Consider the following 21,317-nt stretch of genomic DNA (forward strand, 5'->3'; position numbering starts at 1 on the left):
TCATCTTATGTAGAACCACGAAACTGGAGAGAAGCGATGTTAGATCCCATATGGAATGGAGCGATGTCAACTGAAGTAGTTGCTTTGGAAGGTCAGAGAACTTGGGATGTTACGGAGTTGCCAAGAGGGAAGAAGGCACTAGCGTGTATGTGGGTGTACAAATACAAGTTCAATGCTGACGGAACGATGGAGAGACCCAAGGCAAGGCTGGTGGTGTGCGGTAATAGACAGGTAGAAGGAAGGGACTATGGAGAAACCTTCGCGCCTGTCGCTAAAATAACCACTGTTCGAACCCTGTTGGAGGTAGCAGTCGCGAAGAATTGGGAGATACACCAGATGGACGTACACAATGCCTTCCTTCATGGAGAATTGAAAGAAGAAGTATACATGAAGATGCCCCCTGGGTTCTATGGTGATAGTCCATCGAAAGTGTGTAAGCTGAGAAAGTCTCTTTATGGGTTGAAGCAAGCACCAAGATGTTGGTTTGCAAAGCTCACCACTGCACTCAAGCGTTTCGGTTTCAAGCAGTCTTACTCTGACTACTCATTATTCACGTTTATCAAGGACGGAAAAAGCTTGAGGGTCTTGATCTACGTGGATGATCTGATACTTGTGAGTAATGACTTGAGCATGATGATGAAGTTCAAAGCTTACTTAAGTGATTGTTTCAAGATGAAGGATCTAGGTAAAGCGAAATACTTCCTCGGTATAGAGATGGCACGTGGACCAATGGGAATGTTTCTCACACAGAGAAAGTATGCACTCGAGATCGTGGCTGAATCAGGATTGTTGGGTTGTAAACCGGTAGCAACTCCAATGGAGCAGAATCACAAGTTGTTGGCAGATAAAGGACCGATGTTTAAGGATCCCGAGAAGTTCAGAAGAGTGGTAGGACGGCTCGTGTACCTCACGATCACAAGACCGGAGCTGAGTTATGCTGTACACGTCTTGTCTCAGGTTATGCAGAAGCCGAGAGAAGTTCATTGGGATGCTGCGATGCGGGTACTCAAATATCTGAAGGGATGTCCTGGTCAAGGAATTATGTTGAAAGCAGTTAGTGATCTTCGCATAAGAGCCTTCTGCGACTCCGACTGGGCCGCGTGTCCTCTGACGAGAAGGTCTCTGTCTGCGTTTGTGGTGCTATTGGGAGACTCGCCCATCTCTTGGAAGACGAAGAAGCAGGATACAGTATCTCACTCTTCCGCGGAGGCAGAGTACAGGTCGATGGCAGCGACTCTGCGTGAGCTAAAGTGGTTGAAACGGCTTCTTGCGGACATGGGAGTAAAGCACGATGAACCTATGCAGCTTTTCTGTGACAGTAAATCAGCCATATACATCGCTACTAATCCGGTATTTCATGAAAGGACCAAACATATAGAGTCAGACTGTCATAGTGTTCGAGACGCAGTGCAAGATCGGCTAATAACATTACGACATGTTCGGACAACACAACAACTAGCTGACGTGATGACAAAGGCACTGGGTAGTTCCGCGTTTCATTATCTTATGAACAAGTTGGGAGTTAGGAACTTACACTCACCAACTTGAGGGGGAGTGTTAAGAGTGGTATGGTTAAGTATAGTCTACTGAACCAAACCAATGAGATAAGTCTCAGGTTGTTGAGATAAATACGATATATATTAGAAGATAAGGATGAAAGGGTAGTGGCAGATATAGTAGAATCTCTTTGTAAAGATATGGTGATGATCGAGTATATGTATCCAACGTGATCAATGAGAATACAACACAGTTTACCAAATACACTTTCTCTCTAGGTTTACAAGATCTTTAAGTTTTTCCAACTTCTTCTAAATGAAACTTGGTTTTTGGTTTCCTCTTGTATATAACTTTATTTAGTGTGAAATTATTTTACAGGTTCCTCCCTCATGAACTGAAAATATAACGACTTGCTCTATTTGTAAAGATTTTTTTGGTAAACCTTAACTCGTAAATTTATTATTTATTTGTCGGCGTAACAAGTACAATGGACCTAAATTCTTCAAGTACAGTAAGAGTCAATAACAAACATAATATTATATAACTTTCTTTTCGTCAGAAAACGTGAACATACAATTCAGTAGTCAAAAGCTTATATAAAACTTATTCTTAAAAAATGTTCTTCTTAACATAACACAAAACGTTACACAATTTGTTTTGTTTCAAAACGTTACACAAATATATATTTAAAATTAAATTGAAAGTGTGAAAGAGAGAAAACGAGCAAGTCAGAGTTTGAGAAGCACCGGAGATTTATACGGTCCGACCAAACCGCCACTCTGTATTCATAAGTCAACATACAAACAAACAATTAGAACGTTACTTTTGCATATGACCGACCTAACATTTTGAGAAAAAGATAGTAAACCCATACCGTCAAAATTAGAACGATCCGTCCGCTGCATAGGATATGCTCAATTTGGTTTGTTTGCATTACCATTCAAAGCTTTTGTATATTTTCTTCTTCAAAAAAAAAAGAAGAAATTATACGATCTAATCATCATGATTCAAATTCTGTAAGTTGCAGCAGTTTGTCTTTTTTCTATGAATTATCATCACAAATTTTTTAATGGGACCTATTCAAAAAAAAAAAATTTTAATGGGACAAGGAAAAAAAATTGTAATAGGAAGAATACGCATCTATAAGTTACAACCAATTATCAACCCCTCAAAAAAAGTTATCACTATTTGATTAAATCCACCGTGTCTGGAGGGTACCTCCGAATGTGTGATCATAGAACCACGAACCAAATCATGTTCTACAATATTTATATATTTTATTGGTATTATAATATAAATTTAAAAGTTTGAGAGAAGAGAAAAATAATTACGAACCAATGAACAGAGTCTGTTGGCTGTCATGTGGGATGTTATAAAAAAAATTAAAGGATGTGTTGCAGCTTTTTTATATTTCCGGAAAATATATATTACATATAAGAGGATTTTAATTAATTAAAAATTTAAAACAATAGATTCTATTGTAACGAGAAGATGATACATGCACTGCCACTGTTCCTCTCATGCAAAAGATGCTTTTGATGCATTTTATTAATTTTAAAATCAATATCAAAAGAAGAAAAACAAAACATTACTTTAAAGGTACGTTTAATTTTACCACTTGGGTTTACTTTTACTTAAACTAAACATAAATGTATTATGTATCGTACATATGAAAAAGGAGTCTTCTAATTTGGTGCGTGCAGGCGTCTGTATTCAACCCTTTTCTAATAAGCTTGTGATCCAATTGAGCATAAATAATTTCACTTTCTTAAATCTTAAACACGAAGTATATTAAACTAAAATTTTATAATAGTTGAAACAACTATATGCAAATTTAGATTAAGAACCGTGCTATGCTATATACTATAATTTCACTTTCTTAAATCTTAAACACGAAATATATTAAACTAAAATTTTATAATAGTTGAAACAACTATATACTATATACATCTAAAATATGATAACCAAATGAGAACCGTGCTAAGCAACCGTAACTAAACTAATCAATTAGTAATACTTTAGTGGTAAGAGCTAAATTCGAGGCTGGGTTTGTTTCTTAATGAAAACAAAATTGCTACTATATGGATAATTTATATTTGGATTTCGACCTATATAGTTTATATAATATTTTAATTGACAGATGATTTTATTATCCCTAACATTAGCCAGAAAGCATTTTAATTTAGGTTAAACAATATGGTATTCGATTCGTTCTATAATAAAGTGCATTTTTATAGTCCATAAAATATATAAAAAACTCTAACTAAACAACTAAAAAGTAGTCAGTAAAAAGTCAGAGTTTATATTATCAAAAAAAAAAGCTTTAGAAAAATAAGAAGAAAAGTTTGTGGATAAAATTAAACATTGTTATATTAAGTGTATAAATTATACACTATATATGATATATGCGAGTAAGAAAAAATACTACACATATATATGATTATATAAAGAGGTGAAAGAACAGAATGTAAGAGATAGAGAAGCAGGAAACATGTGGAAATCACATGGGGTATTGCTGAACAATCTGTGCCCACCTCAATCCTCTAAATCATTGGTTCGCCAAATTTTATACATTCTTACCGTTTTCTAACCACCAAATTTGATCTACATACTCAACTTGAAAAAGCATAACTTAATCACAATTCCATTTGGACGTGGATTAATAAATTTATATAACTGGTACCTACATATTATATTAGTATAGTTTTATTGATCAATATATTCGTTATGCGATATTTTCTACAATATAAACAGTTATTGAAGCGCTGCCGTTTTGGGCAGTGATGTAGATAGATAGATATTTGCTTCACATAATAGTCAAGTTCTAAAACCCTACATTGTATTCCCCACATATATATATCTCGCTCATGAAATTATTGCTTTGCTAGATGAGCTACTGATGAAGATATCAATTAGAAAGAAATTGATGTAATAATAAATGATAAATAAATAAAAAGGGGGATGTGCACATCTAATAGATACTGTTGGAATGAAGTGGATGAGAATGAGAAAATGAAGTAAGTATTTGATGATTTAATTGTCAGTAGTTCTGGCTCATTTCCAGTGAGATGGAAAAGACAAACTCTTGACTTCATCGGCTTTTCATATGTATTGATTTGGTGCGGTTCGGTTCGGTTTGATCCGTTTTGGTTACATGATATTGCACAACTAGTCCTTCATGAATGTAAAAGGGAGAGCCAGAGATCATGTGTGTGGTAAAACAAAATTAAAAGCAAGAGAAGAATATATCACGTGGGGTGGCATGTGGGAGGGTAGGGAGAGGCCTAAACGAGGTTAAATGGATAACAAAAAGTAAAAAGTAAAAAAAACAGTGATTTTCTTGGAAGCTCTTAATGCGGATCTTGCCTCTCTCTCACCTTTGCTTTAGCATTACTAACCCCTCCTTTGTTTATTAACATTTATATGAGAGAGAGAGAGAGAGAGAGAGAGAGAGAGAGAGAGAGAGAGAGAGAGAGAGAGAGAGAGAGAGAGAGAGAGAATGTGTATAAATACACCTACAAGTCGTTCTCGAGCTCTACCAATCCGAATCTCCGAGAAAGATTCCTTTGTTTCAAGAACTGAGTAAACAAAAGAAAAGAAAAAAATGGCATCATGGAAGAAAACAATAGCAACACCATTCAAGAAGGCAGCAACACTCTTCAACCAACCGCAGCAATCGCCAAGAAAGGGTTGCGGCGGTGGAAAAATGGATGCCAAAGCGAGGGAAGAGCACGAGAGGAGGATGGTAAGAGAGCTTCAAGGAGAAGTCATGGCTTGTGGATACGACGATGTTCTCGTCATGTGGTCTATTCTCGACAAATCTAACTCCTCCAATAACCTCACTTCTTAACCCCAAACCAGACACCAAACAAATGGTTTTCTTATCTGCTTTTTGTACATATATATCAAAAGTGGTAGCGATCACCTCCTTCTCCTCCTCTTCTTCCTATAGTTACCCTCTCATATCTCTTTGTAAGGTCTAGTGAACTTTTTTTCGACGAATTATCGTCGAGAATTTAGATGTTGCTCTTTCCTCTTTTGATAACCCACGTGATTCTGTTACTGTGGGATTTTTTTAAAAGAGGAAAAAATCTTTCTTGAGTTTTATATCATCTGCATGATATGATTAGGATTATATTTGTTTAAGAACTCAAAAACTAGTTCTCCATAATGTAAAAGCCATGTGTATTGACCGAAGTTGCACATGAGTCAAATTATTAATCAGAAGAAATAAAATAATTATGATATTATTCTACTCATTCTCTTCGAAGTTAATAATAGCTTTTCATTTTCGGTGAAATGTCTCACAATTCACACACACTATCAACTGAGTTGACGTTTCTAACTTTGGACAGACACAAAGAGTTGAATGATATACGCTCATTGCCCTGCTTTAGTCAGCAAAAAACAATTCAGTCTCAAGTAGACCCAAATCTTTTATAACCAGAAAGAGAAAATAAATTATAAGTTATAACCTAAATTAGAGATGGGCAAACCTATCTTCTTTTTGTTAAATCAGTTTTCTTTCAGAGCATTTTTTTAATTGATCATCGAGAGAAGCATATAAGTCGAACTAGAGTAATATTCGTTTCTTCAATTTAAGTTATTACTAGCCAAACCTAGTCGAAAAAGAAAACACAAAAAAACAACTAATAAAACTTAAATACTTCTTTTTTGCATCTAAAGTATTTATCCCTAATCAAAATAACTACATATTTGTTTTAAAATAAATACAAGTTTCTATTGTTCGTAAATTTGATATACAGTATATAGTTTTTTTTTTTTTTTGTAAGCTACTATATAGTATTATGTAATTGTTACTCGAGCCTCTGCCGATTCAAGATGTACCTCACGGATCCTGTTATAAGGCACGAGTACAACTCATAAATAATACACAACAAAAAATGATCAATGATCTCCAGACAATATTACAAAACTTCCAAGAAAAAATAATTTAGTTTTCAAAAAAAGAAGAAATAATTAAGATGACAGCAGCTTGAGCTTAGAGGGGACCCAATCATTGAACAAGCAAATGCAAAAAAAGGAGAATAGAAGAAAAGTACGACCGTATATCGACAGTCAGTTTAATGGTTGATGATGAGATCATATTAAACTCTCAAGTGGGAGTACTTGATAGTTGATTCTCACAACGTGCCTTGTCCTCTGAGTTTTATTTTTGTTTGTTCAAAGTCCTCCGAGTCTCTTCTAAAATTTTCTATTATTTCACTAAATTAAATTTTGTACTCACTCTCTCTCTCTCTCTAAAATTCTTAACATGCTCAAAGTTTGGGAAACATCTTAATCAAGAGATGGCCTCACTCAACTCTGCAAACCTAACATGTCCCTTTGAGGTAAACTCAGCTAAGATTCATCATTCCACACTAACTTGTGCTTCACCTTACCAGGGTTTCTAAACCAAAACTCAAGACTTACACACACCAGATTTATACTATCGAATCAGATGCAGTGACTAATGTAGAAGATTAAGTGTTGTTGATATGCCTTAAATCTGGTATAACCGGATAACATTAGACAACACGGGCATTTGGCTGAATTCACCACCAAGTAATAAAAGTCCAATTTGTCAGTAAATATAGCCAATTTAGTGAACCATATTAAATTTGTGTGTTTTTTACTTTTCGTGTTTTATCTTCTGTTTTTTTTTCGCATTGATTATAATAGGTGTTTTATATCATAAACTGTATTTGTTTTTTTAATATGTTGTAAGAATCCAAAGATTCTATAATTGAAGATTTTTTTTTCCTAATAAGATCATAAACTCCAGTTAAGCATAGTACAACAACAATTCACATATACGACATGGACACGGAAACTTTTACTTTGCATACCTTCTTTCTTTGGCTTCAAGCACATCAATTTCCTCATATGCTAGCAGATCAACCACTGGTTCATAAACATCCAATTCTTTCCTTTTGCTGTCAAGATCATGGACAAGATTTGTTTGAAAGGAATTTGTCATCACTTTTTAATTTTAATTTGGCATGTAAAGTCAGAATCTTGTAGTTCAAAAATCTCATCCAATGATAAGCTAGTTGAACGTGTGACTAGCTGAAGAGAACTTAGTAAAAACCTCATATTCGATCACTCAAAATCTGACACAATTGTCTTGGAATGTAAGCATAAATGCTAAACTTATAGCTCGATTAATCATTCTATGACAAGTAAAAGAGCAAACAGGACAAATAAAGCAGAATGAACCTGAATAGATATTGTCTTCTATTACATGTCCTCGTATCCAAGCCTTACTATGTATGTTATGTTACATTTGGGCTCTACACGGGCTTTCTTGTCAGCATATATTGGACTTGAAACAGGCTGTCATTAAAATTGCAAATCGGTGTAAATTGAAATCAACAAGAATGACGAGCCGGCACATTTCAAAGAGTGCCCCCCAACAACATTCGTGTTTTCTTCATGTCATGTACTGGTACACATCCAAAGGAACACGATTACAAACAGGTGAAAATGTAATTTGACATTATTGTTATTATTTTTATTGTTCAGACCAACAAAAAAAAGAACTCTTCGGACATTGTGGTTTATTTATATAAAAAACACTCAAAGGTGTCAAATAAAAATATGCATCAATCATCCAAGTTATTTAAGGCCTTTGTTGCTGATATGCAGCCAAAACTCTATCCCGTATGAAAACTCTTCACCAATGCCTAATTCTACCGAACGATCCAAGTCTTAACACCTCTCTGGTTTCGTGATCTTCAGTCTTCTCACGGTTTCAAGAAACATTCTGAACCAAAAGCATTGAATAAAGTCAGATATAAATATACAAAAATAAGGAAAATTATCACTATGTCAGATGGGAGACTCAAGATTCTTACTCCCATGGAATATCTCCGACCATCATCCAATCTCCATCTGTGTCTTGATATGTCAAAACATGGTGTTTTCTATCTCGATGATTACCGCCTGTTAGAACCAAAGACAATGTATACATGGACATTCTATTTATCTAAATATTTTATTTTTTAAAAAAGAATTATGTGTTCTTAATTACTTACAGATAATTGAAGTATTGAACATGTGAGACAGATTTTCTAATAGACTCTCGTAGCCTGAGAATGTGGAAAGATCGAGCTTTCTCCCAATGGGAACACCTTCCATATAAACCTTAACAAACAGACATGTGTCGTAATCGCGTTGAAGAAGACGACGACGACCCTTTAGTGTATCTATTAAACGAGGTTTTATAGGGGGCCAATCTTGTTTTGTCGCTCTACAAACAAACAAACAAACAATGTGAACTAAAAGAACAGAGCAAAAACAGAACAGATGAAAAACAGAGTTGTGAGGAGAAGAAGACCTTTGTGGAGAAGTAGAGGGAAATGTGAGACTAAGGGAGAGATTAACAGAAGATTCAGAAGCTGAATGCTTAGTACTGTCGACAGAGGATGAGGAATAAGAGTTACAAATCTCCATTGACGAGACCTTGAAGTTGTAACCTCACACCTACAACTGTAACTCCATGATTCTTCTATTCTCTCTTGAGAGTGCTCTTCATGTCTCTCTCTCTCTCTCTCTCTCTCTTTCTATATATCTATCTGCTTAGTAAACAACAAGAGACTAGTAGGTGATGCGATTGCGTAGATTTTATTATAATATATAAAGTTAATCAATTTTTTATTTAACTTTACTATAAATAAATACTAGAAGCTAAAGGGTTACCCATTTTAGCTATGAGCTTTAAACATTTTCTATATGTGAACACACATTGATTTTTGATAACAACTGTTATAGTTACCCGATTAGATACTGAATTCATATGTTTAGATCGTTGAAGCTTGGTAATAGTAAAAAATATAAGATTATGGTTTTGATATTTGTTTACATGTAAGATTCGCAGTTTCCATAAAAAAGGAGAAATCCAAGGGAGGTGTGTCCAGATGGTGTTGGAGATAAAATGTTAAGGCTTTGATTTTAATTTCTCAACTGCTCAGATTCTTTAATTAGGAGAGATAAAGAGCCAAGAGACTTTTTTGTCTAGCCGTAAACAGAAACTGAGTATCACATCACTTTCACTTTCTTGCATCAATATTTAAGAACTGGGTCTATAGTATACACTATGGACTTGGGGATCAGTTTTAGACCATTGTGTTGATAAGAAAACTCAAATGTCTCTGTGACACATTAATATGACAGACCATGGAGAATTGGGGAAACAATAAAAAATAAAGGAGACTAGAAGAGTTTTGTGTATGTTGTTTTTGTGGAGCAGACAGTGTTCTTTTCTTTAACTATACGTTTTCTGTTAATGTCTCTTTAGCTTTCTGGACTGTCTCTCTTAGGAGCCCAATATTTTTACCTTTTTGTTTCCAAAATTCACTCATTGGTTTATACTTTATGCTAACTTAAAAAATAAAAAGTATACATTTACATCACATAGTGTTCATTGGCTGTATTGATAATAATATTAGATCCTAGAATCATCATGGAAGTCCTAGTAACGGTGTACTAGTTACTTTGTCATAAAGCCTACCTTGAATGTTGGATAATTAAGACTCCTATGAATTATTACAATAAGATCTGTCTATGGACATGCATGTCTGGTCTCTAGGGATCCTTCTTATGAGAATTTCGATATAATTTACTTTATAATGTCTACTAGTCTAATGATGAACGTCTAATCCTCTTTATACTTGTAATACTTAAGTCTAGTTTAATCAATTATTTTATTGTCTTATACAACAAGCCCAAAGAGTTAGTTATTTATGACTTGCATAGTAAGAAGAGTTTAGTCATATGCTTTTGTGCACTCAGTTTTCTACATTAAAACTCTATAGTTGGTCCGAAGATTACCCTTGTTGTTTTTAAAGGAGTTATGTTGTTTCGGGATCTTTGGCGCACTGTCTATATTCTTCATGTTACATGACTTTACTTGTTTGGATGTTTATCATGCATTCTTGTAGTGAAATTTTCACCAAGTGTTAAAAACTCTATTTTAGAATAAATTATTTTTTAATCATATTTTATTTTTATTAATGAGTATGCAAAATAGACTATAAGTATACTCTTTATTTCATTTTTTGGGTCAAAAATAGAATAAAACTCGAGTAAGTTCAGTTCCATTTTAGAGCTAATCTATTGTAAATAATTTAAATTAATTAATATATTGGAAACGTTCTAATTCATAAGTAAAAATTTGCCATAATTCTTGATATATTAGGACCGAGCTAGCATGCATGCTAACAAGAAAATAAACGCAGTATGGTTTGTACGTCGCTCATTACTTCTTTGTCGTATAGATTAAACACGTTATTGAAGTAACAATGTAGCATAGATGCATGCCATAGTATTGTACCAAAAAGTTATAGCAGGAAAGATCATTATCATGATAAGTTCATGCATAGACAAAGATGCAATCATATCTCCACGTTTGCAAACAACTTCATATAATCAAATCATATATATAGTTTTTTGGTCTAAAATCATATATATAGTTCTACAGACAAAATGAACGTTTTATAGCTGCTGATGAAAATCAATCATTTGGATAGTACTTCGACAAAAAGTGACATCAAATGAATTTTATTGATTTTAGGGCACGGGGTCCATTTGAGTGATACAAACACTCATCACTCATGAGTCATGTTCCAATTTCAAGAAGAAAACTAGTGAAAAGAGTACAACTCAAAGGTCGGTAATGGGTCCGGGAAGATATATTAGATCGGTCGACAGGCCACACATAGGTTTTTATGTGGAGAAGTCCTGAATCTAGAAATATGGTACGATAAAAAAAATTATACATGTATGCTCTTAATTTTGTTAAGAGTGCTATAAAAAGATTTTCAACAAGCAATTATTAAGTCACCAGCAGAAACTTAGTAAACTTGTCATTGTCACCAAAAGAAAGCTAAAATTACTAATAAATGTTTGAAGCAAGTAAGAGTAAAGAGGTATATGCTACATGATGAGTTCATTGTGGATGCCTTTTTAACGCCATGCAAACATATACACACGTAGTTGTGTCAATAATAAGTCTCTGACTTTGTCTGTAGGTACATTTGTATTGTTGATTTGTTGTAGACAGTAATAATAGTCTTAAAACCACACGCTCTGTCAGTAAATTTTTTTTTATTTCATAAGAAATAATAACGGAAGACTTTAAAAACAAAAACGAACAATCAATTAAAGACTTCAAACCAGAAAGAGTCAGCTCTGATGGTAAAGAGGTTGCGGCCGTTACTCCCACTATCCGGGTTTGATCTGCGTTAGGAGAGACTATTTATCTGGCAAAGAGGTGAAATACTTTTTTCCACCAAAAAGAAAAAAAATTAAAGACTTCGAATCAGCCAATCAGGTATATCCGTATATGTATATAGTGGAAAAGATAACGGAGATACATGATGTACTGCTAGTTTCGACCATTGGATTACAACTCTTGCACTTGTGGTCTTGCATTAACATACGTGTTCTTACATAATCCAAACAAATAATTTGAAAACAAGTTGCAGAGATATGGTGTTTGATTGGTTTTTAAGACTTTTCATGGTCCCCAAGAAGAGAAAGAAAAAAGCAAAAGTCTTTGGTTCGATATTCTCTATTACCTCTTACTCTCTCTACTCTGGTCTTCATCAAATCTCAAAAGACAATACTATATTGATGTCTCTTCAACGACCCAATGGGAACTCGAGTTCTTCTTCTTCCCCCAAGAAGCGCACAACTGGTACTTTTTTTAATGAAAATGTTGCTTTATTTTCTTCTTATTTTTAAACTGAGAATGTGAGATATTTGGTTTGTGATTTTCAGAGGAGAGTGATGAAGAGTTGTTGATGGTTCCAGACATGGAAGCAGCTGGATCAACAGGTGTTCTAAGCAGCAGCGCCGACGACGGAGTCAACAATCCGGAGATTGAAGTTGAACAGACCCAAAATGCAACCTCCACCGCTAAGCGCCGCCGTGGACGAAATCCAGAGGATAAAGAATACAGAAGCCTTAAGAGGTAAAACTAACTAGCCTTTTACTAAAGTTATGCAGTTGAAATCTGGTACGTAGAAAGGAAAACGATGTAACTAGTCTTTTACTAAAGTTATGCAGCTTAAATGTGGTAAAAAAGTGATGTAACTAGTCTTTTACTAAAGTTATGCAGTTGAAATCTGGTACGTAGAAAGGAAAACGATGTAACTAGTCTTTTACTAAAGTTATGCAGCTTAAATGTGGTAAAAAAGTGATGTAACTAGTCTTTTACTAAAGTTATGCAGTTGAAATGTGGTAAAAAAGGATATGATGTAAGTAGTTTTTTACTAACGTTATGTAGTTGAAATGTAGTAATAATAAATAAGAAGTGATGAATGTGATTTTTCAGATTGTTGAGAAACCGAGTATCTGCTCAACAAGCGAGGGAGAGGAAGAAAGTGTATGTGAGTGATTTGGAATCAAGAGCTAATGAGTTGCAGAACAATAATGAGCAGCTTGAGGAGAAGATTTCTACTTTGATGAACGAGAACACAATGCTTCGCAAGATGCTTATTAACACAAGGCCTAAAGCTGATGACAATTAATTAGTGAGAGACACCTTTGATTAATTCAATGTTGTGTGATTATCTTCTCTTCGTATACGATTTTTGTTCGAATAACGTTCGATTTGTGACGCCTCTCCAATAATCTGAATTTTTCTTCGGTTGATAAAATGTGATTTGAGATCTACATAATCAAGAAAGACAAAAAGGTAAAGACTCAAGACCTAAAAAGATTATTAATTAATTAGAGCATATTCTTAGTGAAGTGTCTCTTTCTCACTATGAAAGTTAATACTAGTGAAAGAAAGAATAAGATGAGTCTCTCAAATATTATATTTTCAAAAAAATTTTTTTTTAATTAACATGGGGTATCCCAGACCTATGAAAGGGTCAGACTAATTCTCAAAAGAAAGTGCAACCCATGGATAGACCATTTCTCCGAGTATTCAAATGGACCGAAAGCAATAGCTCATATCCATGTTAGGTGTCCAGGAAAAATGTGACTTAATTTCGCACAGCAGGTGAATCGAACTTGAAACATATTGGCATCCTAAAACCTCCCCTAATACTTGACCACAAGTTCCCAAACATATTTTCAAAAAGTTTAAGAAACTTTTTTTAACACGTAATTAATCATTTATACATTTTAAAATTTTAACAACACAACTAAACTGTATCAAATTACTATATTGGTGAAATATTCACATAAGTTTCTTATCAATATGACCAATACCAAAATGCAAACTCTAGCTTCAACTTAAACGAAGCAGAAACCTCCCTCTCTCTGAGGAGTTTGACTACTCAGCTGGTCCCACCATTGTAAGTTCTTTAGTTACCCTATCTGCTACAGGCTTGCAGCCTTTGTTTCCTTCTGAGAAGTATGAGTGTATATTGTACCTATGTTGACTTCTTTCTCTATAACGTGGTCAGTTGTTCTTAATTACTCCTTTTATGCATCTCATGAATGTTTAGATATTGTGTATCTTATATCATATATCCGATCCATATACATTGATATAAGTGAAAATGGTTGATGTTGAAGAATATAGCTCAACTTTTTCCAGGAGACATGTACAAGAGCCAAGAGCCAGAGGCGTGCTTAATTTGTCATGAGAAAGACAACTGTCTTAAGCTCCAACTTATATAACACATTTTAGAGGCTCCATTTTAATTCCACTTTAAATTGGTTATATTGTATATATAAATTTCATTTAGTTTTGGATTTAAACAATAATTTATTTATGCTATTTAGATTTATTTTATTCTATTTTAGACTTTTAGATTTAATTTATCTTCTATCTTCATAAAACTATTATTTTATTTATTTAAATTTTAGACTTTAAATTATAAATTTTTAGCTTGTATGATTTTATTTTTACTATTGTAGTAAAACATTTAGAAGCTTACCATTTAACATATCTAAATAAGCACATATTTAATTAAACAATTATAAAATCTTAATAGATAATTTGAAATCTTGCATTTTTGGTTTAATAAACTATGCATTTTGTATTCTTTTAAGAAATAATATTTTCAATTTTTCATATGAATCTATAAATATTAAATACATGATTTTTTGTAAAGTTTTATGTAATAGATATTTACTAATTATGAAAACTTTTTTACTCTAGCCTTAGGCCCCCAAATACCTAGTCACGGCACTGACAAGAGCTTGTAAATTTAGGACAAACAAAGACGAAAATGTCGGCGTAGTCTAGGCAGTTATGTGAGTAAGAGATGCGATTTGGTTGGAAGTTAAGTAACTGACAGTCTATAAATAGAAAAAAATGCGAGGTGTATGCTTACCCTGGAGTTGGTATGTCCTGTTCATTCTCGTCTTTCTATTATTAGCACTATTGACATTATTAGTTTTCTGTTTCTCTCCTTTTATATCCTCACTTCTTGAAGTAGATTCTGTTCATGACACACAGAGACGTAGCAGAATAGATCTTGTTTCCTTTTCTCCTTACGCCCAAAGGCAATGAGGGAGCAGCCAAGGCATTATTAAAAGTTGAAGCAGTGTTGCTTTCCTCGACCAATCATCAAGCCCAGGAAAGTTATATCTCGACTAGGATGGCTACCCCCAACGCTACAGGGAACTGCCCGACTGCAATGAAGGCTAGTTCTAATGGAGCCTTCCAAAACGAAAACCCTCTTGATTACGCGCTTCCTCTGATCATCCTACAGATCTGCTTGGTGGTTGTGTTTACAAGGCTCTTAGCTTACCTTCTTAAACCTCTCAAACAGCCACGGGTCATTGCTGAGATCATTGTAAGTCTCATTCACAGGGTTGGTCTTGAGTCCATACGTGAGAAACATCCGTATGGAGCCTACAATTTTTGTAGTTTTTAAGGCCAATTTTTTCTTTGGTTGTAGCAGAAAAAATATAAATAGGAATTCCAAAAACGTATTTCAAACCTATAACAAAATAAAAATCTTGAATATTTTTCATTATTTATATGAAAAAATAAAGAGTTAAACTTTTAGAACTGGACATATATTTGTTCGAAGGGTAATGCAATTTTTAATTGCAAATTTAATTTTAATTTTAGTTAATTTTATTTATTATTTATGGCAGATATATTTAGTTTTGTTTTGGATCCGGAATATCTCATGACAGGCACTTGCTCATTCAAATTCTTTGTAATGTTTTTTTCCTTTAAAACGTTTTGTTGATAATAGATGGTTTCTGTAGGGAGGGATACTGCTTGGACCTACTGCTCTTGGACGAAGCAAGGTCTATCTAGAAACTATCTTTCCAGAAAAGAGCATGACGGTTTTAGACACACTTGCAAACATCGGTCTTCTGTTCTTCTTGTTCCTAGTTGGGCTTGAGCTTGACTTTGCAGCCATCAGAAAAACCGGAAAGAAGTCACTTTTGATAGCCTTAGCTGGGATCTCACTTCCTTTTGTAATAGGTGTAGGTGCATCTTTTATTCTCAGCTCCACCATAAGCAAAGGAGTCCATCAGCTACCCTTTATAGTCTTCATGGGTGTTGCCTTATCCATCACTGCCTTCCCTGTGCTTGCTCGTATCCTAGCTGAGCTGAAGCTTCTAACAACAGACGTTGGACGTATGGCCATGTCAGCAGCTGGAGTGAATGACATTGCAGCTTGGATATTCCTTGCACTCGCCATTGCTCTCTCAGGAAATGACAGTTCTTCTCTTGTACCTCTTTGGGTTCTCCTCTCTGGATCCGGTTTTGTGATCTTTGCTATTTTGGTAATCAAACCTATCCTTGGCTTTATGGCTAAACGATGTCCTGAAGGAGAGCCTGTCAAGGAACTCTATGTCTGCGTCACTCTGACATTGGTTTTAGCAGCAAGCTTTCTGACAGACACTATTGGGATACACGCGCTTTTCGGCGCGTTTGTGGTTGGTATAGTGACTCCTAAACAAGGACCGTTTTGTAGGATCTTAACCGAGAAGATAGAGGATCTTGTCTCAGGGCTTCTTCTACCATTGTACTTTGCGTCAAGCGGTTTAAAAACCGATGTAACAACCATCAGAGGTGCACAATCATGGGGACTTCTAGTTCTTGTCATACTCACTACTTGTTTTGGTAAGATTGTAGGAACCGTTGGGGCCTCTATGCTATGTAAGGTTCCTTTCAGAGAAGCTATGGCACTTGGAGTACTAATGAACACCAAAGGTTTAGTAGAGCTTATTGTTCTAAACATCGGTAAGGACCGGAAGGTGTTGAATGATCAAGTCTTTGCTATCTTAGTTCTAATGGCATTGGTCACAACGTTCATTACAACACCACTCTTGTTAGCGATTTACAAACCTGCGAGAAAAGGAGCACCTTACAAGCATAGAACAATACAAAGAAAAGACCATGACTCGGAGTTGCGGATACTCGCTTGCTTCCACAGTACACGCAACATACCTACACTGATCAACATGATAGAATCATCGAGAGGAACAGGGCTAAAGGGACGTCTCTGCGTCTACGCTATGCATCTAATGGAGCTCTCTGAGCGGTCATCAGCAATCGCAATGGTTCACAAAGCGCGGTACAACGGTCTCCCGATCTGGAACAAGATAGAGCGGTCCACGGATCAAATGGTAATAGCTTTCGAAGGATACCAGCATCTCCGAGCCGTAGCGGTTAGACCAATGACGGCAATCTCCGACCTCAGCACCATCCACGAGGATATCTGCACGAGCGCGCACCAGAAACGAGTGGCAATGATTCTCCTCCCCTTCCACAAGCATCAAAGGATGGACGGAGCGATGGAGTCGATAGGACACGCGTTCCACGAAGTGAACAAGCGCGTCCTACAACAAGCTCCCTGCTCCGTCGGGATCCTCGTGGACAGAGGACTCGGAGGAGCGTCCCACGTCGTGGCCAGCGAAGTTGATTACAAGATCGTGGTTCCGTTCTTCGGAGGGTTAGACGACAGAGAAGCTCTCGCCTACGGGATGAAGATGGTGGAGCATCCGGGGATCACGCTGACCATTCTCAAGTTCGTAGCGTCGAGAGGGACGTTGAAGAGGTTCGAGAAAGGTGAAGAGGAGGAAGATGAGAAGAAGGAGAAAGAGATCGACGAAGAGTTCGTGAGGGAGTTGATGAACGATCCGAGAGGGAATGAGTCGTTGGCTTACGAGGAGAGAGTCGTTGAGAGTAAAGAAGATGTTCGCGCGACTCTTAAGGCGACGAGCAAGTGTAATCTGTTTGTTGTCGGGAGGAACGCTGCGGTTGTGCCGTTGGTTAATAGTACGGATTGTCCCGAGTTAGGACCAGTTGGACGTTTGTTGTCGTCTTCGGAGTTTTCGACTACTGCGTCGGTGCTTGTTGTTCAGGGATACGATTCGGCGGCGGATACACGGCCAGTGGTTGAGGATGATGATTTTGAACAGTCTTCTAGAGAAATTGGAGACTCAACGGTCTGAAGGGATCTAACTTATTACAGAGCTTAAAGGAAAAGAAAAAGTGTCGTCTCTCTGTTTTTATATATTTGCCTCACGATATATTTTTTGTTGGGACTTGGGAGTGTCCGAAGTTTTCTTTTGTATTTCCCGCTAAAATAATGGTTGTCATCATTATATTTATGGACATTTAAAATCTGACTTGAAATTTCTCCAAACCTAAATGAATTACACATGTGATTGACAAACTTATTTTAATACTGAAATAACTAAACTTAGTGCAATGTAATGTAATCAAATCAAATAAACCAGGTTTTTTTTCCCAGCAACTTAAACAGATTTATATAAAACATTTATATAAACTTAAACAGATTTATATTAAATAAACATTTGTACATCTTAACCGTATAACATATTAAATAAACCAAGTTTACAACTTAAACGTAGATTTATACATCTTAACTGTATGTTGTAAATTATATGTATATACATTGACATAATGGTCAACTTTCATTTTTACACTGATGAACTTTCAGTGATGTAAATCTTTTTATCACTATGATCAGACATGTCTCAAAGGTAAAAAATAAAATCACAGATAAAACTTTTTTAATCAAAAATCACAGATAAGCTTCTAAGCGAAAGTAGGAGTTTGTTTTCAGGTATAATTTTTGTTGATTCAATTTCACTAGCTAAATCGATATTTGTTTAGAAATTAATTAGTTAGTTAATATTAGCCAAAACTATAGTACCTAATATTACAAATAATTATGGGAGAACTTCAATTTTACCATAAATTTGATATCAGTTTTCAAATTTATATTTAAAAGATAAATATTTTCATAAGTATCTTAATTTGTAATGAAAAATATTAAACTAACTTTTCTGAATATTTATAGATGTTTATAAAATCAAATCCACCCTTAAATATTAAATTCTAAACAATCATCATTGAACCATGAATCCAAATATTTGGATGCTTGGATGTCAATTTGACCTAAATTAGATATTTTTGGTCTTACACTCTAAGTTACAAACATCCTAGATTGTTTATCGATAAGTAATATTTTTTTCTTGGCCAACAAAGACTTTAATGCGTTACTATTATAGGTGGTATTATTAGAACTTTGTTAGAATTTTAATGTGTTATTAGAATATTGATAGGTGATATTATTAATGTGTTACTATTATATATGCTAGTTTAGTTGAGTAACCAATTTTCAAAGTAATAGCTAGTTGAGCAATAACATGGAAAAGTTGAAAGAAGTTTTAATCTAGTACACGGATTGAATCGATGTGTTATATAATTTCATGTCAAACAAATTTAACCAAAATCAAATCTAATATAAGTGAAAATCGGTATATTGGTGATTATTTTATAAACCGAAATATTTTTTTGTGCAACAAACCAAAATCTCAAAACCAAAATCTAATATATATATATATATATATATATATATGTATATATGTATATATATATATATTAAAATTTCCGTTTATTAAAATTAAAATTTCTGTTTATTAATATTCTTATATATTAAACTTTCCGTTTATTGACGGTCAGGATTAGATTTCTCAAGACCAAAATCTCTTCCGTCCATCTTCAAATTTACCACCTGAGGAGATTTGAATGAATAAAGGGACCACAACGGCCAATTTCACCGACAAGAGTAATAAATTAACTAACACATTTTTGTACAAGAATCCATAACGTTAACATTCACTCACTATCACACACACTCAATGTGTTTCATTATTACTGTCTCTCTCTCTTTACAAAAAACCCTCACCAAACTAAAACTGACAAAGAGAGAAGATACTGAAAAAACATCAAAACATGAGCTACAACATTTTCTTCATCCTTATGCTCACTCTCGTCCACTCCACTTTCTCTTCACTATCTCCACCAGACCGAGCCGCGCTCGAATCCATCAGAGACTCTTTAACCGATATGCCAGGCTCATCCTTCTTCTCAACTTGGGACTTCACAACCCCTGACCCTTGTTCCACCTTCTCAGGTCTCGCTTGCACTTCTCTCGGCCGTGTCACCACCTTATCTCTCGGCCCTAACCTCTCCGGTTCACTCTCTCCTTCTATCTCCAACCTAACCCATTTAACCCAACTCGTTCTCTACCCCGGTTCAGTCACCGGTCCTCTCCCTCCTCGGTTCGATTCCCTCCCTCTCCTTCGAGTCATTTCCTTAACCAGAAACCGCTTAACCGGTCCTATACCCAATTCTTTCTCATCTCTTTCATACCTCCACACTCTTGACCTTAGCTATAACCAACTCTCAGGCTCTATCCCTCATTTCCTCACTACACTTCCACGACTCAAAGTCCTTGTCTTAGCCTCGAACCAGTTCTCCAACAACCTTAAACCTGTCTCTAGCTCCTTGTTCCATTTAGACCTAAAAATGAACCAAATCTCCGGCCAACTCCCACCGGCTTTCCCCACCACTCTCCGGTACTTATCTCTCTCCTCAAACTCAATGCAAGGCACAATCAACGCCTTGGCGCCATTAACAGAGCTAACATACATCGATCTCAGCATAAACCAATTCACCGGAGCCATCCCTAACTCACTCTTTGGTCCAACAACCTCATCAATGTTCTTACAACGAAACAACTTCACTTCAATCTCCAACGCCACCGCCATTTCATTACCTCAAGGCTCCACCGTTGATATGAGCCATAACTCTATCTCTGGAGAGTTACCTCCTTCGCTCGCCGGAGCAGAGTCTCTGTTCTTGAACAATAACCGTTTCGCAGGAGATATTCCAGAGGAATACGTCAGAAGCTTAACCAACGGTACGACGAAAACGCTCTTCTTGCAACATAACTACTTGACGAGATTCCCTTGGAACTCTGGTTCTCAACTACAGGACTCTGTTTCGCTCTGTTTGTCATATAACTGCATGGAGACGGATCCAGTCGTCGGTTTGTCCACGTGTCCGGTAGAAGTTGCACCTCTGCTCTCAAGGCCTGCTATACAATGTTCTCGCTTTTACAATCACAGCTCCACTGGTTGAAGTTTTGTTTTTTTCTAAAAAAATGACAAATTTTATTTTATCTACAGAAGATAATATTTTTTTACAAGAAATTCAACCGTTATGTCTGGTAGTGTTTTCTTGAAAAAATCACAAGTTTTTAAAAGATCTGTGAAAGAGTGGTCCTCACATGTAAAAAATAGACTATAGTTTTTATGGAATATAAAATTTATAGATTGGATATTTTTTCTATATTATTTTCATTTTGTTATATATGCCACTTTTGAGTTGATAAAGACACCATTGGTTGCTCATATCCTTTTCCTTATCTTCAATTAGTATATCTTTTAATGTATAAACTTTTATTCACTTTGTGGGAGAGCACTCAAGATGCCGTTTATATAAAAAAAATTAATTAGATCCTGGATATAGATGACTTGAGAACTTGTTAGAACTTAGAAGGGACTTA

General features: G+C 35.4%; 5 protein-coding genes across 5 annotated transcripts; 4 read left to right on the forward strand and 1 right to left on the reverse strand.

Annotated features, from left to right (window-relative positions):
- Positions 1–4,904: 4,904 nt before the first annotated feature.
- Positions 4,905–5,752, forward strand: LOC103859714. The gene has a single exon (XM_009137287.3). The coding sequence runs from the start codon at positions 5,102–5,104 to the stop codon at positions 5,345–5,347; it is 246 nt and encodes an 81-aa protein (XP_009135535.1). The 5' UTR covers positions 4,905–5,101; the 3' UTR covers positions 5,348–5,752.
- Positions 5,753–7,141: 1,389 nt separating this feature from the next.
- On the reverse strand, positions 7,142–11,649 carry LOC103859715 (auxin-responsive protein IAA31). The gene is made up of 4 exons (XM_009137288.3): positions 8,837–11,649; positions 8,535–8,749; positions 8,355–8,442; positions 7,142–8,263 (listed from the first exon to the last, which is right to left on the reverse strand). The coding sequence occupies exons 1-4, from the start codon at positions 8,950–8,952 to the stop codon at positions 8,209–8,211; spliced, it is 474 nt and encodes a 157-aa protein (XP_009135536.1). The 5' UTR covers positions 8,953–11,649; the 3' UTR covers positions 7,142–8,208.
- A 235-nt stretch (positions 11,650–11,884) lies between these two features.
- Positions 11,885–13,173, forward strand: LOC103859717 (transcription factor HY5-like). Its single transcript, XM_009137289.3, has 3 exons — positions 11,885–12,196; positions 12,280–12,472; positions 12,836–13,173. The coding sequence occupies exons 1-3, from the start codon at positions 11,989–11,991 to the stop codon at positions 13,029–13,031; spliced, it is 597 nt and encodes a 198-aa protein (XP_009135537.1). The 5' UTR covers positions 11,885–11,988; the 3' UTR covers positions 13,032–13,173.
- Positions 13,174–13,420: 247 nt separating this feature from the next.
- Positions 13,421–18,072, forward strand: LOC103859718 (cation/H(+) antiporter 19). Its single transcript, XM_018657343.2, has 2 exons — positions 13,421–15,260; positions 15,685–18,072. Exons 1-2 carry the CDS (start codon positions 15,063–15,065, stop codon positions 17,884–17,886), a joined length of 2,400 nt encoding a protein of 799 aa, XP_018512859.2. The 5' UTR covers positions 13,421–15,062; the 3' UTR covers positions 17,887–18,072.
- A 241-nt stretch (positions 18,073–18,313) lies between these two features.
- Positions 18,314–21,082, forward strand: LOC103859719 (receptor protein-tyrosine kinase CEPR2). Its single transcript, XM_009137291.3, has one exon. It carries the CDS (start codon positions 19,700–19,702, stop codon positions 20,888–20,890), a length of 1,191 nt encoding a protein of 396 aa, XP_009135539.1. The 5' UTR covers positions 18,314–19,699; the 3' UTR covers positions 20,891–21,082.
- Positions 21,083–21,317: the final 235 nt, after the last annotated feature.

Source organism: Brassica rapa, chromosome A03, assembly GCF_000309985.2.
Source record: "Brassica rapa cultivar Chiifu-401-42 chromosome A03, CAAS_Brap_v3.01, whole genome shotgun sequence".
NCBI classification, from domain to species: Eukaryota; Viridiplantae; Streptophyta; class Magnoliopsida; order Brassicales; family Brassicaceae; genus Brassica; species Brassica rapa.

Coding starts and splice junctions, on each gene's coding strand:
- LOC103859715 (XM_009137288.3), bottom strand. CDS start 8,952: ATGGAGATTTGTAACTCTTATTCCTCATCCTCTGTCGACAGTACTAAG. Junction 8,443..8,534: donor GTTCAATACTTCAATTATCT/GTAAGTAATTAA, acceptor TGGTTCTAACAG/GCGGTAATCATCGAGATAGA. Junction 8,264..8,354: donor GTCGGAGATATTCCATGGGA/GTAAGAATCTTG, acceptor CTTTTGGTTCAG/AATGTTTCTTGAAACCGTGA.
- LOC103859718 (XM_018657343.2), top strand. CDS start 15,063: ATGGCTACCCCCAACGCTACAGGGAACTGCCCGACTGCAATGAAGGCT. Junction 15,261..15,684: donor GGGTCATTGCTGAGATCATT/GTAAGTCTCATT, acceptor TGGTTTCTGTAG/GGAGGGATACTGCTTGGACC.
- LOC103859717 (XM_009137289.3), top strand. CDS start 11,989: ATGGTGTTTGATTGGTTTTTAAGACTTTTCATGGTCCCCAAGAAGAGA. Junction 12,197..12,279: donor CCCCAAGAAGCGCACAACTG/GTACTTTTTTTA, acceptor TGTGATTTTCAG/AGGAGAGTGATGAAGAGTTG. Junction 12,473..12,835: donor GAATACAGAAGCCTTAAGAG/GTAAAACTAACT, acceptor GTGATTTTTCAG/ATTGTTGAGAAACCGAGTAT.
- LOC103859714 (XM_009137287.3), top strand. CDS start 5,102: ATGGCATCATGGAAGAAAACAATAGCAACACCATTCAAGAAGGCAGCA.
- LOC103859719 (XM_009137291.3), top strand. CDS start 19,700: ATGAGCTACAACATTTTCTTCATCCTTATGCTCACTCTCGTCCACTCC.